At 37.0% G+C, this 15,842-nt stretch overlaps 1 protein-coding gene across 9 annotated transcripts in view; it reads left to right on the top strand.

The window, feature by feature from the left end:
* rbfox3a (RNA binding fox-1 homolog 3a) overlaps nt 1-15,842 on the top strand; it is a 340,119-nt gene that overhangs the window by 229,022 nt on the left and 95,255 nt on the right. Inside the window, exon 1 of one of the 9 annotated variants that reach the window (XM_083556154.1) lies at nt 10,833-11,325. The exons of 6 other annotated variants lie outside the window; for them this stretch is intronic. In XM_083556154.1, coding sequence (XP_083412280.1) covers nt 11,200-11,325 — 126 coding nt within the window. In that variant the 5' untranslated portion in view covers nt 10,833-11,199. Of the gene's footprint in view, nt 1-10,832; nt 11,326-15,842 lie in introns of those variants that run through there. 2 more of the 9 variants (XM_083556152.1, XM_083556157.1) reach the window with 2 other exon arrangements.

The following is a 15,842-nucleotide window of genomic DNA, read 5'->3' as shown; positions in this document are numbered from 1 at the left end:
TTTTAAACCTGTAAAAGTACATAGTGCTTTGAAAGGATGTTTAGTATGAGCACATTGAGATGCTTGATTGAGTCTTCATAATTATAAGTGAAATTATTTATTGAAGCAAGGATTCTAATTGGTATTTAGCAAAATAGTTAATCATTAGATGTGTTTTATTTTGTTAGTGGTGTGAAAGCTTTAAAATTGTAATCATTCATTATATAATATCTCCAGCATGCAGAGTCAGAGGTTTGGGGCATTCAAAATTCCAAAAGTCGGCATGGGCACAGGGAGAGGATGGTTGTTGTCACGTTGAATGTGCCGCTGGCTGGTGACACAGCTGCACTGGTCCGGATGACTTGAGAAAGCGCTCGGATGGAGCTGGCGGCCAGCTCGCAGGCTCTGTTCCCCCTCCGCATGCCCACCCCGCCATGCCAGCTGTTCGCCGTCACTGTGGCAGAGAGCAGTGGCATGCTGCGGATGCAGCCTGTGCCAACGGGCATTAGAGATCCAGAGAGAGAGGCCTCATCCCTCACACCTGTTCAGCTCTGACAATCGCACCACCACTGCTGCTGCTGTTGCTGCTGTTGACTCTTTATCAAGCCCCTCGGTGGGCCGCCACCATTGTAGTGCTGAGGTGTTGGCATGAATTAACTTTTGGAGTAAGAAAAACTGCAGCATAAAGTGCCGACTATACAGTGTAAGTTCTTTGAGAGATGCTGAAATACCTTCTCAGCTGAGGATAATTCAACATCTGTACAGGGAAGAAATGTACGCATCAGACTTGATTTATATTACAGAGGTCTCCACTTGTGCATGTCACAATTCCTTTAACGTCCCTCACCATGCATCCTTTCCTGCTCCCCATCCCCATTTCCTCACTGAAATGCAGGATGGGTTTGTTCACTCATTCTTTTTTCTTATTTACCGGAGTGCTTGTGGAGAGAAATGAAGTTTATGGTAATAGGATGTTAAGCAGGTGAAGGAATGATGTTTCTATCTAGATTTTTTTTTCTTCAATTTTTCTGGGTTTTTTTGTCTCTTTTCTTTCCTCTCTGCATTTATTCCCGTGTGTCCGATCGCTTCTACATTTGTGATAGCATCAATTATAAAACATATTGACTGCTCCGTTCAAATATTTTCAAGTCTACAGTAAGTCACTTGGGAAATATTATCAATTGTCTTGTCATGCGTGGGCAAGCTTGCCAAAACAATTTCTTCATGCATTATTGTTGCCAAAACTGTTGGTCTGAACTCAGTAAAAGATTCAGTAATGCGTGGTCGTGTTTTCACCTCGAAAGTTTCCCCGTGATGCCCCACTATACATCTTGCACTCTCAAATGCAAATGTTGACAGACGTGTCCTTAAATTCCCTCAGAGATATATTGCATCCAGCCAGAAGTGAGAAGCAAATGAGAAAAGGCCAGATTGCTTTGTAGAATTGTATTTCCAAGTGATGGAAGAATATACAAAGCCGCTGGACCAAAACCCGAAACCAGGGAATTCACTTTTGATTCTGAATGGAGCATTTTTAGAGAATAGTGCTGATCACGTTTACCTCTTTTTTTCCCGAGCACACACAGAGGTGTAGAATTCTTTATTTTTGAGGAAAAGAGAGGAAAGAGAAGAAAGGAGCACATGATGGAGAGTATGATGGAGTAGCTGACGAAGGCGATGGAGTTGTGTCTCAGTGCACTGCTAGGATGATGGATGGACTTTGAGCAGATTTGCTGAACATTAAAAGGCTGTGGAAGCCGCTGGGCTTTTCAGACAGGCAGATGGAGAGGGGCTCAGAGAGAGAAAGTGTGTGAGAGAGGTTTCTTTCATACCTGTCCACCGCCTTACGCTCGGAAACTATTCATTAGTTGCAGGAAGGGGTTTTGCCCCTGTCCCAAGCAACATATGCTACTAAGGTGTAAGGTCAATAGGCCAAACGGATCAGTGTTATCGCCTGATATGTAGCTCTATTATAATAATATAGATTGGTTAGTGTTGTGTTATGTTTTTGTTATTATATATAATGTATGTTCCTCTAACATTAACTATTCTCTCCAGTGAGTAAAGATGTGATGTAAGTCCTAATGCATTTTTACATGTATGGATATACACGGTTAACAAAAATGTATCTATTCAAATTGATTCGGAAATTCCTGCTGTTCTCTCCTCTCTATCTCTACTTCCCAAATCACTAATTAGGTGTTTAAATTTAAAACACAACACAATGGATCCCATTGCTAATCACCTTAATATAAATTTCACATAACAGCAAGCCAATTTACTTACAATTATATTTCATTTTGCCCTAATCAGACCATTGTACTTAGATAATCACATGTTACCCTTTGTGCTGAGGCAGTCCAGAACAGCATGAGGTCAAATTACATTTCGGTTTGTGAAATGAAAAATAAACACAGACTTTCAATCATCATGCCAAAGGTATATTCATGCCGGGTTGGATTTTTGTTCCTTTTTTTTTTTTCCATTGCTCCTGGATTAGATGAAGAAGCAATAAGCACCCAGCAGTGTTAAAACCAGAGCTGAAAATTACCAACAGGCAATTGCTGAATTTGATTTTTAATTAAGTAAATTCCAGGTTTATTGAAATAAATTTATTTTGTTTTATTCAAGATATTAGACTTCAGATTTATCTACAAGCCTATGCACTGAAAGAGAAGCATCTGTGTTTAAACAATTGTTTTACTTGATAAATACCAAGTGCTCTTTTATTTTAAAAAATAATAAATAAAAATTTCTATAATAAAATATTTAAAAATAAATGTAATTTTTTTCCTACTTCACATCATTCAACATTATTTATCTTAACAACAGCGAACAAGAATAATTCGGAATATTTCAAATTATTTTTTACATCAAAAAACCTTAATTCAACTAATAATCTAAATAAATGTACTTATCACCCTAGACTGTAATTATGGGTCCCTATTTGCATGTACAGAAATGTTAAACATTTCAAAGTAAGTAATTTAGCAAACGGTCTTATTTGCAGAGAATTTAAAAAGATGAATAAATGATAGAATCTGATAGATGAGTGAAATGCTAGTTTGGACTCAAAGATCTTGGTGGTTAGATTTAAATTACGTTAAAGTTAGTTAATTAGTGATAGATAGATAGATAGATAGATAGATAGATAGATAGATAGATAGATAGATAGATAGATAGATAGATAGATAGATAGATAGATAGATAGATAGATAGATAGACAGACAGACAGACAGACAGACAGACAGACAGACAGACAGACAGACAGACAGACAGACAGGTTTGTGATCAGCTGTGGTTAGATTTAAATTACGTTAAAGTTAGTTAATTAGTGATAAATAGATAGATAGATAGATAGATAGATAGATAGATAGATAGATAGATAGATAGATAGATAGATAGATAGACAGACAGACAGACAGACAGACAGACAGACAGACAGACAGACAGACAGACAGACAGACAGGTTTGTGATCAGCTGTGCATTAATGTATTTTGATTTAACAAGGTAGCAATCATTGATCTGTGCCGGATGCTAAACGATGACCTTAAACCTTACATGCAACCTCTGTTTGCTTTTTGTGCTCCACCATATAAAATCTCTGTTTTCCATTCTGTTTTTTTCAGAGAAGATGTAAGATTTATTAACTCCCAGTTAAACCTCTAGTGCATCAGTACCTTCTTTCAGTCACTGTAATGCTCTGACACAAAGAAAATGTAAATAAAAAAATAAATAAAAGAAAAAAAGAATATACATTATAAAGTCTAATCCAAATGACTAAATTGAGATGAATCTAAAGCCTCAGATCAAATGTGCATGATTATCCGCGCTACAGTCATTTACGTTAACTGCTAATATATATTCTATATTCTGTATATACAGTTGATGTTAATCGTTTCAGGTGAATATTTCCATATTAGTCTAAAATGTATTTAATAACGTTTGATGTGTCTTTTGCTCATAGATTACATCACAGTGGTGGAGAGCTGGAGAATTTCTTCAACAAAATGTGATCTATAGTTTGCATTTTTTTTATCAGACAATTGGGATTAAAAACTGTTCTTGTTTAAAATGGGGTGTTCACAAAACAGAAAGAGAACATTTTATTCAATAGAATGTCTGAATGAATTGACGGAGCACAATTCAGAACTGTTTTCTTTTTTCTATTGAGTTGTAAAATTAAATTTACAGCAATCAGTCCGGCCTGAAACGTGCAGTCAAGATGCGAATGAAAACAAAGAACAGACTAAGAGCAAAATAATGCACATTGCAACATTGGCAAATTATTACAGCACACAAATCTTTTTAAGCCATTATTGTCTTTAGTGTCAGATTTTTCAGAGCAGATGTTGACCTGTTGTGACCACATGTGATGAGAGCCTCAGTAGCACTTTCTAGCACACCATGGTAGAATCAGTTAAATGCCTAATGATGCTCCAAGAGAATTTATTCTGAGCAGGATAAACAGAATTAACACATTTTCCTGTATCCTCCAGTGAGACAGATCACAAGCCTGTAGAGAGCATGGCCGACAGCTAGATAGGAGATATCAATACTAAAAAAAGTTCATGGCTAGGAATGATATGATACAAAGCCCAGAGTAGTGATGAAAACAAATTTTGATTTTAGCAATCTACAATAAATATGTAGCAGGTGAATGCAACAGACCTGTTGATTCTTATGCCTGTGTACTGTGTTAGATTGCCAGGAGTAGCTGTAGTCCACTGAAATGGTGCCTGGCTCAAGAGCAGCTGCGAGGTTAATGATAAGGGGGCTTATTCTAAGCCCTAGAAGCCTTTGCATCCAAACAGCAGATCTTGTCTTGAGCAGAAATTGAGAATGATCTGTTTCTTGGCCAGGGGAAATGGTCTATTTATTTGGCCTGTTTGTTTGAATTGGCAGTGGATTCCTTCTTATACTGTGTGCAGTAAAATGTAATCGTTTTCAAGGTAATTTGTGTGAGTGGGAAAATTGTGATTGGTGTGCTGGTAAAAAGGTAGCAAGAAGACTGCTTATTAAGCAATTACACAAATGAATTTAGCTGCTGATATAAGACATCAGGGCTGACCGGAAACACTGTAGCAGAGGAATCTTTCCTGAAAAATACTTGCTGAGGCTTTGCTTCAAATTAAATATTATAAATTGATTGAACCATCTTAGTGAGTACACTGAGTAAGGAATAATGCTGTTTAAAGAAAGTGATGCATGCATGAAGCAGAAGTGTTTTTTATTTTAATTTTTTTCCTAATGCTGAAATGTTTCAATGCTCTTATTTTATATTAGTATGCTAATATAAAAAATTATTTATTAGAATGAATGGCATCATGCTTTTAACCATTTATATTTAATGGTGTAAAATCTCAACATGGTCCTGTTATCATTTCCATTGTCAGGTCAAAGATACATCAAAATGTTTTTTTAAATATAATACCAAATACCTTAAGTTTAAGTGTATCAAAATAAACTACAAAATACAGCATCCATACCCTGTATCAAAATAAATTATTGTATTTTTGTACTATTGTAACTATTGTTTTTTGCATTCAATCAATTGGCCTAGTTGATCTTTTCTTCAACATGACACTGACTCAGTTGATTAAGTAAACAATGTTTGATAGCAACAGATTTTCTCTGCCCGAGTCTTGCAATAAATCTGATAAACGCAACCAGTTAACAGATCAAATATTCACATAAATATCTCGGTAATCTCCCAGATTATGGTTAGTTTTAAAGTAAGCAACAGTTTAATGTTTAACAGTTTGTGAGTGACTCATAATTGTACCCTAATTTAGTTGGTGTTTGGTAATGAAGGGCTACTTTGCATCAGCAACAGTGACACAATAACAAACAAGTAATTCATAAGAAGACAACTGATGGCACCTGTATTTAAAGCAACTAGTTTATAACTAATTCATCATTTGATTGTTAATCATAAATATAATAATATATTATGTGTCAGGCAGTCATTCATTCAATAGTGTGAAAAATCATGATCCTACTAAACAGCTACTTCAAATATGGCAAAATTTTCAGCAATTGAATATTTATTTATCAATCATTGGACACCTACCGGTATTTGAAAGCTGGCAGTCTACATGTTTCTTACCTTTACCACCTTTTTTCACCTTTTTTTCTGCGATTTTCTGTTCTGATCGCCACAATTCGCCGCAAAATACTGAGTAGGCACCAATCAGAGGCCGCATTTTTAATCATCATGTAGACTTCTTACTAAGTATCTTGTAGTATTTTAAAACTACAAAAATACAAAACACTATTTTGATACAAAATATGAAACCATTTTCATCAACACTATCAAATACAAATGAGAAAAATCCTATTTTATATTTGAAATATGCATTTAAAATACATGTATGATAAATACTGCCCACCCCTGTCCATTGTAGCATGTGTAAACACCCATTCACTTATAGGTCTCCCTTTTGTCCCTCTCATTTTAAATCAGTAAAAAGTGTGAAATCTTCCATCTTGAAGACTTTCCCATGGCAGGAATCCTACTGACCATTACAATGTGCAGACATCTGAGACTTATAAATCATATAGAAATGCCTCCTTAGATTTTGTACATTTTTTTTTACTTTTAGTCTATTTATTATTAGACTTGGGATTTGCAGCAAATCCACCATGTATAAAAAATTGTTATCGAACCAAGTTGAGATGCAATCAGAAATTAATAAACACTTTCAGGGTCCGATTGGAGAATTCAATAATACTGTGCTCTAATTTAAAACAATCAGTTATCAAGTTTATTTGTATAGTATTTTAACAATGCACTCTGTCACAAAGCCATTTTACAGAAATAAATTCAGGAAATAAATTCTGATATGAAGCCGAGTTGTAATAAATAGACCCGGAAATGATGTGAAGAAGAGGCTGTGTATGTGGATACGACCTTATGTTTAGCCACTGTTATATCAGGCTAAACTCTCCAAAAACTAAACTGTACAATAAGTTCCCATCTAAAAGAGAAAAGCATGACTTTCCTTCTCGCTGCTGTTCCACCTTGCAGAGGACAAGCACCTTAGGGGATGAAGGTAAAAGAATTCCTAATGTGAAAGCCCCCTGTCAGGCAATGGCCGCTTTGATTCTCATTTCAAACACTGACTCCTCCTGCTGAGAATGCTGCATTCGAAAGTGACTTTCTTATGGACAACAGCAAATGTTTGTTATAAGTGTCCAAATCTCTCTGAAAGTCGACAGCTTTCTAGACTGTGCTTTAAGAACTCTCAACACTTGTGTCAATTTTTTTATTTCACTTTTTACCGAAGCCCAGTATGATGCAGCCCTTTTTGCATTGTTTCAATAAACAAAACATTATCTGTCATAAAGACTGGGGTGAAAAAAGTTCAAAACAGTTTTGAAGTTATAACGTTAGTGCTTTGAACTCCTCAATGTCACAGGGTTTTTAGGTTCTCATAAAAGCTGCAGTGTGACTCACCTTTAACTTTGGTGAAACTGCTCCACCTAGATCAATAACACGATTATTATAGCCAAAGACAGCCCTTATATTAGTCTAACGTGTGAGACGTGTTTTGATGCTTGATGTTTTAAAGTATATTTTTGCCCCTTGCTGCTGAAAAAATAGAAATACTCATTATTGTATGTTATTGCTAGAACAAACACAAATAAACTAGACTATAATTGAAAACCAGTGGAGTTTTATTTTTTGGAAAAAAGCACACTGATGCTGCCCTTCCTGGTTTGATTGGAGCAGCAGGAGTGTGTTTGTGATTTACTAAGGCCTGCTGAAAGATGAATACGCTCCACTACCTGAATGCCTTTGAAGTTCTAGTGTGGGTTTGGATTGATAGTGTCAGAAATCTGTAGTCATTATGTGTTGGCGTGATGGTGTCTACAGGGATGCAGTTTTGTATTGTATATTTTCCCACATGGATTTCAGTACTTTGATACAGTTTCAATTTGCACCCTGGGAAATATCAGTATGTGGAGGCGAGGCCATAACACAGACTGTGGTTTATTTCAGTTTTACTTAGTGCCTCTGATCAATCATATTTACATTTAGGTTTTTTGTTTTGTTTAGTTTTTTTCACAATTTGCCTGCATGTTGAATTAACAGTATATATTGTCTGTCTAGCCTGATTCTGAATTGCAATTGCTTTCATGTCTGATGATATTCTTCCTCCTCACTATAATGTATTTAAAAGACATCACACCAGCCTTTTCACATTAGGATTTTCTTTTTGGTAACATTATGTAATGTGGAGATATCAAAATGAGAAACAAAGCTACAATTAAAGCATGAAAAAAAATAATAAATCAGGGGACAAAAAAATAATTATATATATATATATATATATATATATATATATATATATATATATATATATATATATATATATATATATATATATATTGTCAAATATGATGTTCCTGAGGTGTCTCTCTCTGACAATCCCATAACAGTAATTCACATTCAGTGCTATATCAGGGGTGTCGAGACAGAATTGTTGGGAAATGTGTATGTATACATCATATGTTAGTGCTGGTACATAAAAAGACATCTTACTCCTGCGTAAGGCATGGAAGAAGCCTGTCTATACTGTGAGTATCAGGTGCTGGCAGTGAATCGGGAGAGACTAAGAGAGATAGAAAGAGATGGAGAGATGGATATGTATACTGCTTCTGACAGTGAAAAAAAAATCACAGATTAAATTTGAATTACAAGTGTCCAGAGGTGATTGTATTGTTTTTCTAACCGTGTTTGAGACAGTGAGCTAGCGTTAGTGAGTTTGCTTGTATTCGAGTCTCATGTAAAATATTTACATTGCACAATAATAGGAGACACACCACAGAAATAGCATATCTTTGAGATTACAGCAGAGCAACAGAGCAAAAGGTTTTGCACTTTAATTGGTACTTAATAACCTACAGTCACATCAATGTGCAGTTTTGTTTGTTTGTTTGTTTGTTTTTACATATTGAACAATGACAGATAATTATAAGAAATTCTTGATGAATTCTTGGGCTAGTATCCAAACTGCATAATATTGTTCTATGCTAGTAATAGTTTGTCAGTACACCATTGAGTTCATATGTAGTTTGAGATACAGTGCAGAATTTTTTCTGATTTTTTATTTTTTGCTTCTAGGGTAAAATTTTAAAAAGCACACATCCAGCATCTTTAAATAAAACAGTCTAGTAGGGTGAACAAACTAAAAGAAATGCTATACAGTTGAGGGTTAAAGTTAAGATTTTATGAGCATGAAAGTTTAGATTAGATTAGATTAGATTAGATTAGATTAGATTAGATTAGATTAGATTAGATTAGATATATCTTTATTGTCATTGTGCAAGGTACATGTACACAGCCAATGAAATCCATTTAGCATGTAACCAGAAGTACATAAGTGGCCTATTTACAACAGAATGAAATGGAGTTATACACAATCCTCTGATTAGTCACTGTAATTACCATATTCTTATTCCTCTAATCATGACATGATTAAACCATTTCTTGAAGTGGAAAAAACAAGTGTTGCTACTCTGCTTTCTGTCATGTTATTGTGTGTGTGCAAGCCATATAATCATTTTGAAGTTTAGCAGTGAATTAAAAAAATAGGAAAGAAATGCCATTGTCTGAATGCAAATGCCATCACATATTTTCTTTATTTCACTAGCGAAATAATTAGTTCCATAACACTACACTACTGAAATATTAGCTAACCCACTTCTATGACAAACTGAAAAAAATATAAGTGCTCGTGTAGAAAATTAGCTACACTTAAACATTTACTTTCTTCTGTGTGCTGTACACACTGGCAGGTCTTTCTGAAAACCTTTGAGTACAGTGTTTCATTTACCTTTTTCCACCATTTTATCGTGAATTATAATTGGTTGGGTGATATACCCTGTTTGTTTGTTTATTGGTAGGACAGATAAATCAATCGATAAATCCAATAAACTCAAAACAAGAATTAAACGTGTGCTGAAATAAGGCGTGTTGAACTTATTTTGCCTGAAAGAGAATCTTGTAACACTGACACCATGCAGTTTTCAATGAATGTCTGTCCCATAAAGGGTGTTGATGCATGGGAAGTGGCTCTGCATCAGACATTAAATGGAGGTTGGTTGTTCCATGTTGGGCCACAGCTGCTCTGTTGATTCCAATGGGAAATACCTCAAACCCCCCACAAAGTGCCAAAGAACAAACAGTGTCGCAGATCTTACTCCAGCTTGTATAATTCCATACTGAAGCTGCACGGATGATACAGTAGAATTCTCTGGAAATACGTCAGGATTTATTTGTGATTTGATGTGATAGTGTTAGAAATAAGTGTGTTTCTTCAGCTTGAGTAATATGTGAAATTAAAGATAGTCTCCCATGATGTGTTTGAAAATGGTGTATGTAAAAGTTCATTTAAAATATTTAGCATATTTAAAATAGTTGTGCGTGGCGCACACATGTGCGCGTTTGTGTGTGTGTGTGTGTGTGTGTGTGTGTGTGTGTGTGTGTGTGTGTGTGTGTGTGTGAGCTGCTGTGGAAAGTGTGTGGGAGAGAAAAGCAGACACACAGCACCACGAACAATGAAAGGGGTCCACAATTAATGGCAGGGATCAGCTGGTCTAATGTCATTATACATTCCCTTCATTTTCTACAGTGGGGTCGTTTGATCTTTGAATACCCACCAGACCCTCCTCCCTTCTTCCATCCCTCTCTCTCTCTCTCTCTCTCTGTCTCTCTCTCTCTCTCTCTCTCTCTCTCTCTCTCTCTCTCGTATCCTCCTGCTCACTGTTCTTCTTTGCCATCCTTCTCCCTCCTCCCTTTCTCCTCTTGCCATCAGAACCTCCCCCTTTCTCTCTCTGTGGGCTCACATTGGCTTGTGCGTGTGTGTGAGAGTGTGTGCGAGCGTGCGCGTGTGCGAGTGTGTGTGTGAAAGTGTACGGCAGAGGCTTGATGACAGAGGGCCCTGGACCATTCCAACGCTCAGCACACCTCCCCAGCACACAGAGCAGCTGAGTCCGACACCAACAACACAGAGAAAGCAAAGGCAAAGAGAAGGAGAGAAAATCCCACCAGAAAGAGGAAGCTGAGAAAGAAAGACAGAGAGTGAGAGAGAGAGGGAGAAAGAGAAAGAGAGAGAGGGAGGGAAAGAGAGTGTGTGAGAGAGAGAGAGAGAGAGAGAGAGAGAGAGAGAGAGAGAGAGAGAGAGAGAGAGAGAGCAGGATCTCCCAGCTTGATGCGCAAAACGTCCCGTTACCACATGCTGTGCTCCATGGCGAACACGGGCTGCGTGCTGCTCTCCGGCTCTGGGCTGTTACCTCACTCGCTCCAGTGTCCACCTGCTTTCCTCTATCTGACCGAGGTAAGGCAATCCTCCACTTTCTCTCTCTCTCTCTTTCTCTCTCTCTCTCTCTCTCTCTCTCTCTCTCTCTCTCTCTCTCTCTCTCTCTTACTCCTTCTCTCTCTTTCAGTCTCATTCTCTATTCCACTTTGCGAGGTAGCACGTGCTGGTGCTCTGTCAATCCCCCCCCCCCCCACACACACACACACTACACCCACCCCCCACTCGTGCCTTTGGAGGGAGTCATCCCACTTTGATTTTTGTGCTAGTTTTAGTTTTGGAAACTTGCGAGGTCTCCAGAATATATTACATCGAAAGTTAGATTTTTAGACCGTAAGAAGTTTTACAGTATAAAAATATATTTTAAAATGTACAATTACGACTTGATTTTTCTTCTAGTTTAAGAGTTTTATGCATCGTTTTGCATCGTCTTTGTACACCGAGGCATCAAGGCCTCACATTGCGTCTGGAAAATGCGTTTATACACTACACCTGTATTTTTTTTATTGTCATCATTATTTCTGATAGAAATGTAAAGAAAATCATGACACAACTCAGGTTGCTAGAACCTGAGATGTTTTACACATACACATGATTTCAATCCACGGCGGAGTGCTTACCGATCAGAAGTTGTGCGAGCGCTTCTTGGCAGGACGCTTTGTCTTCTCTACTCAGGCTACAACGGAGAATAGCCAAACTCCAACTAAATGAAGTCTGGCTGACTTTTCTGAAGGTGCCTGAAAAATGTGTGTGTGAATGCTGCCATGCAGTCATGCGCATGTGTATGAGGGTCTGTTTTACTACAGGCAACATGTGCAATGGCAGCCTGTGTCTTTCCTCCAGACAGTGTGTTATTGCAACGACATAAAAATGATAAGACTTTTGAGAGATAACCTGCTGCGCTCTGCTTCCAAATTGCCCCACACTCATCACCTTAACAGCCCCTTGTCCCAGCGCGCACACACGTGCATACACACACTCGCTTACACACACCACTAGCTGTCTAGCCTCTGCCGTCCTGCTTTTCTTCTGTGTCTGTGTGCAAATGAATTGCTGGTGGTTTGGGATACACATGCATACTGTGGGCAAGAACGAGAATGGATATTCTATTTGTGTGTGTGTGTGTGTGTGTGTGTGTGTGTGTGTGTGTGTGTGTGTGTGTGTGTGTGTGTGTGTGTTTAGTAAGTTCAGTATTTTATTCTACAATTTTATACAGAAACATGTAGGAGTTTATTTTTGACCTACTGTCTCCACATTTTTTGACACTCAAAATTACGATCCAATGAGTTAAGCATTTGTGCTTGTGTTTTCACCAAATGTGAAATCCTGAAATTCAGCTTTATTTTCAGTTCCATAGAACACTTGTAAAATATGACAATGCTTCTTTATTTCATAAGAATGATTTATCTTCATATGCCTATACATTCATACTTGTAGGGTGATTACATAATTGTCTTTCTTTCTTTCTTTCTTTCTTTCTTTCTTTCTTTCTTTCTATTATTTTTCTTCCTTTTTTACATTTTCCTCAAGTAAGTTTGGATCTGAGCTGCGTTTATTTCGATGTGCTCCTGCTGCTGGAGTGACACAAACTGCAGTCTTTTGACTGAAACAAATTTTTTGTGATTTATGCTGCTTGTTTAAAGATTTATAGCAAATAAGATTTAATTACATATAACAAATTAATGCAGTTTTTAACTATAGCTTTCCGTTGTTAAAGCGTTTTGTTTTGCTGTGTCTTTGTGAATTTTCATAAGCGACAACTCGAATCTATTGTAAAAATAATTATAGATATATAGTAGCATTTTAGGGTGATTTTTTGTTTATTATTGACAACGTTTTTACTGGGTCATTTTTTGCAGGTTTTTATGACTGTGCAGTATCAGGACTAGGATTGTACTGTGATTTGGCACATCAATGAAATCTATCTGGAGTGTGTATGTATATAGTAACATTAAATATAGGTGTTTTGTTTTTATTTACTGCTGTGGAATCTCACATCTGGTGGATTTTTACCAGTGTGACTAGATATGTGTGTGTGTGTGTGTGTGTGTGTGTGTGTGTGTGTGTGTGTGTGTGTGTGTGTGTGTGTGTGTGTGTGTGCACGCACATGTGCATGAATCTTTCTGCAAGCTCTATGCAAGAGTGCTGGTATATTGTGTGTATCTGCGTGTATGTGTGTGTAATTGCTGCTCAGTGCTTCTTCAGCTGCATTCCTGCTTGCCTTTACTGGATAAGGGATTATCGGGAGTGCCAGAGTGAGCTTTTGTTTCAGTTAAAGGCAAAAGTTTCAGCTCATTCCAGCATACAGCACTGTTTTCATACTTTCCTTTCTTGCCCTGTCTTCAATTGATACTTTGTTAGTGTGGGTGTGTATCCATGAATGCATGAGCAGATATGGAGGAGAGTTTCCGATTCATTTCTTAGAATTTAAAACATAGCAGAAAAGAGTGAGATGAGCAAGGGGGGTTGTAGTGTTTTGAAGAGAGCCTGGTATTATTTCGGGTAATATTGAATTCATTAGTATAAAGAATAATGAGCAAGCATTAGCTGTATAGAACCTCAGATGTGCTCCAGGATTAATTCCCCATAGGGAATGTAACTATATAGTATTTTTGTATTAGTTATTTTTATTTATTTGCTTATTTATTTATTTATTTATTTGCTTACTTACTTATTTAGCAAATGTGACCCTATCTGCGTTTATCTTCAGATTTAGTTGTATAGGATTTTCCCCCACCGAACTTTATTGCAGTAGCGGCTGCTTTTCAGAGCTTTAAGTCAATAACAGAGCAGTAAATTTGCTTGTGCAAGCATCTCTCGCTCCCTGGAGGATAGAAATCTTTACTTGTGCCCAGGATAGTTAAACAATTCCCACTATTGAAAATATATTGTAATTTCTTCCAGTGGTTAAAGTCATATTTGTAGCAGAGACATGCTGCATCTTTATCGCTCTCTCTCTCTCTCTCTCTCTCTCTCTCTCTCTCTCTCTCTCTCTCTCTCTCTCTCTCTCTCTCTCGCTCTTGCTCTCTCTCACACAGGAATTATGTATACCATATAAAAGTAAAAAAGACATCAGTTTTACTACAATATTGTGCTACACAAGTTTTAATTAAATGTAAAAAAAAAAAAAAAAAAAGCATAAGGAAAAGATTCCAACAGCTGAATTCCTGAAAAATAATGCTTTGAGGCAGGACAGTATTCAGGGAAGCTGCGGATGGAAAGATATGCAGACAAACGAGGCAGGACTGAGATCTTAATAGCACCTAGGGTTCTGTTCTGCTCTTTCTCTGCTGGAGGCGAGCGAGCAAGTGTATCCTCCTGTGTCCTCCTGAGGCTCCTGCTTGCCTGCCACTTGACACTGCCCCCACTAATTACCCCCGCATCTTTTTAAGATTCCTCTTTTCATGTTTATTTATGCATGTTCACGTATGCATACGTGCATCAGTGTGCATTCGTGTCTCTGTTTGCAGGGGTGCACTCGTTCTCTTTAGCATGCTGAGTGACTCTAACTGAGTGCTCACTACATCGTTAAAAAAATGGGCCTGTCAATAACGGATGACGTAATGCTTCAGTGCTGAGTCAAGGGAATAAAGCTCAGCTGATGCTGATTACTCTAATGCACATGAACACCAAAAACAATTTATAGGTATATCTTGTGCGTTATAAAGCATTCAATAGGTATCAGAGAGCAACGACTTAATAGGATACATTTTGTCATAAATGTAAAAAATAATAATAAGGATGTACTGGTTAGTTAGCAAGTTTATCTCTTTATGTATGTATTCATTTGTTTGTTTGTTTGTAATTTTAGCTGAAGGAAATATTATAGAGCCAGGTAAATTGTATTTGACGATTCCACCAATTAGTCTAGTGATTCGTGTTGGTTTCAGTTAATTTTTTTGTTGCATGTTTTCTTCAAATGTAATTGTGTTGTTTTTTATTGAAAATAGATCTTTATCTTCTTTTTTTGTCTTTTAAAGATTAATTACACGATGCACACAAAGACATGCATCAATGAGTATTTAAGCTCACCAGAGTGTTTTCAGTATACAAAGAAACTGAATCAACTGCAGAGCTGTAGGTGAACACACACACACACACACACACACACACACACACACACACACACACACAGAAACACTTATACGGGTGTTTTCCCCAGGCGAGTATTGCACTTCACCGATGCAAAGTGAACCGAGCATTTTCATATCAATACTAAATGAGAGTGCTCTCTATAGGTTTCTCTCTCTGTAATGTGATGTAGTCTAGCTCTGATTAAAGTATGGCTTCTATCAGCTTCACTAAATTATTGATTAAAACACCAGGAAAGTGCAAGCATTTGTCTCTGTCTGCTCTCTCCCATTGTCGTGGACAGATGCATGCTACAGAGACGATTCAAGCTCTCAGTGTTTTCATTATACACCATACAAACACACATATATATATTTAATGTAGCACAATGAGATTTATATACTACCCTAAGTGATTTAATGGCAATATATTGTATTATGATTCTACTGTAAAGACATTCTAGGGTT

This window comes from Silurus aristotelis (assembly GCF_946808225.1).
Source record: "Silurus aristotelis genome assembly, chromosome: 12".
Classification (NCBI taxonomy): Eukaryota; Metazoa; Chordata; class Actinopteri; order Siluriformes; family Siluridae; genus Silurus; species Silurus aristotelis.
Note: the sequence above shows the minus strand (reverse complement) of the source record. Positions and strands in the feature narration are given on the sequence as shown.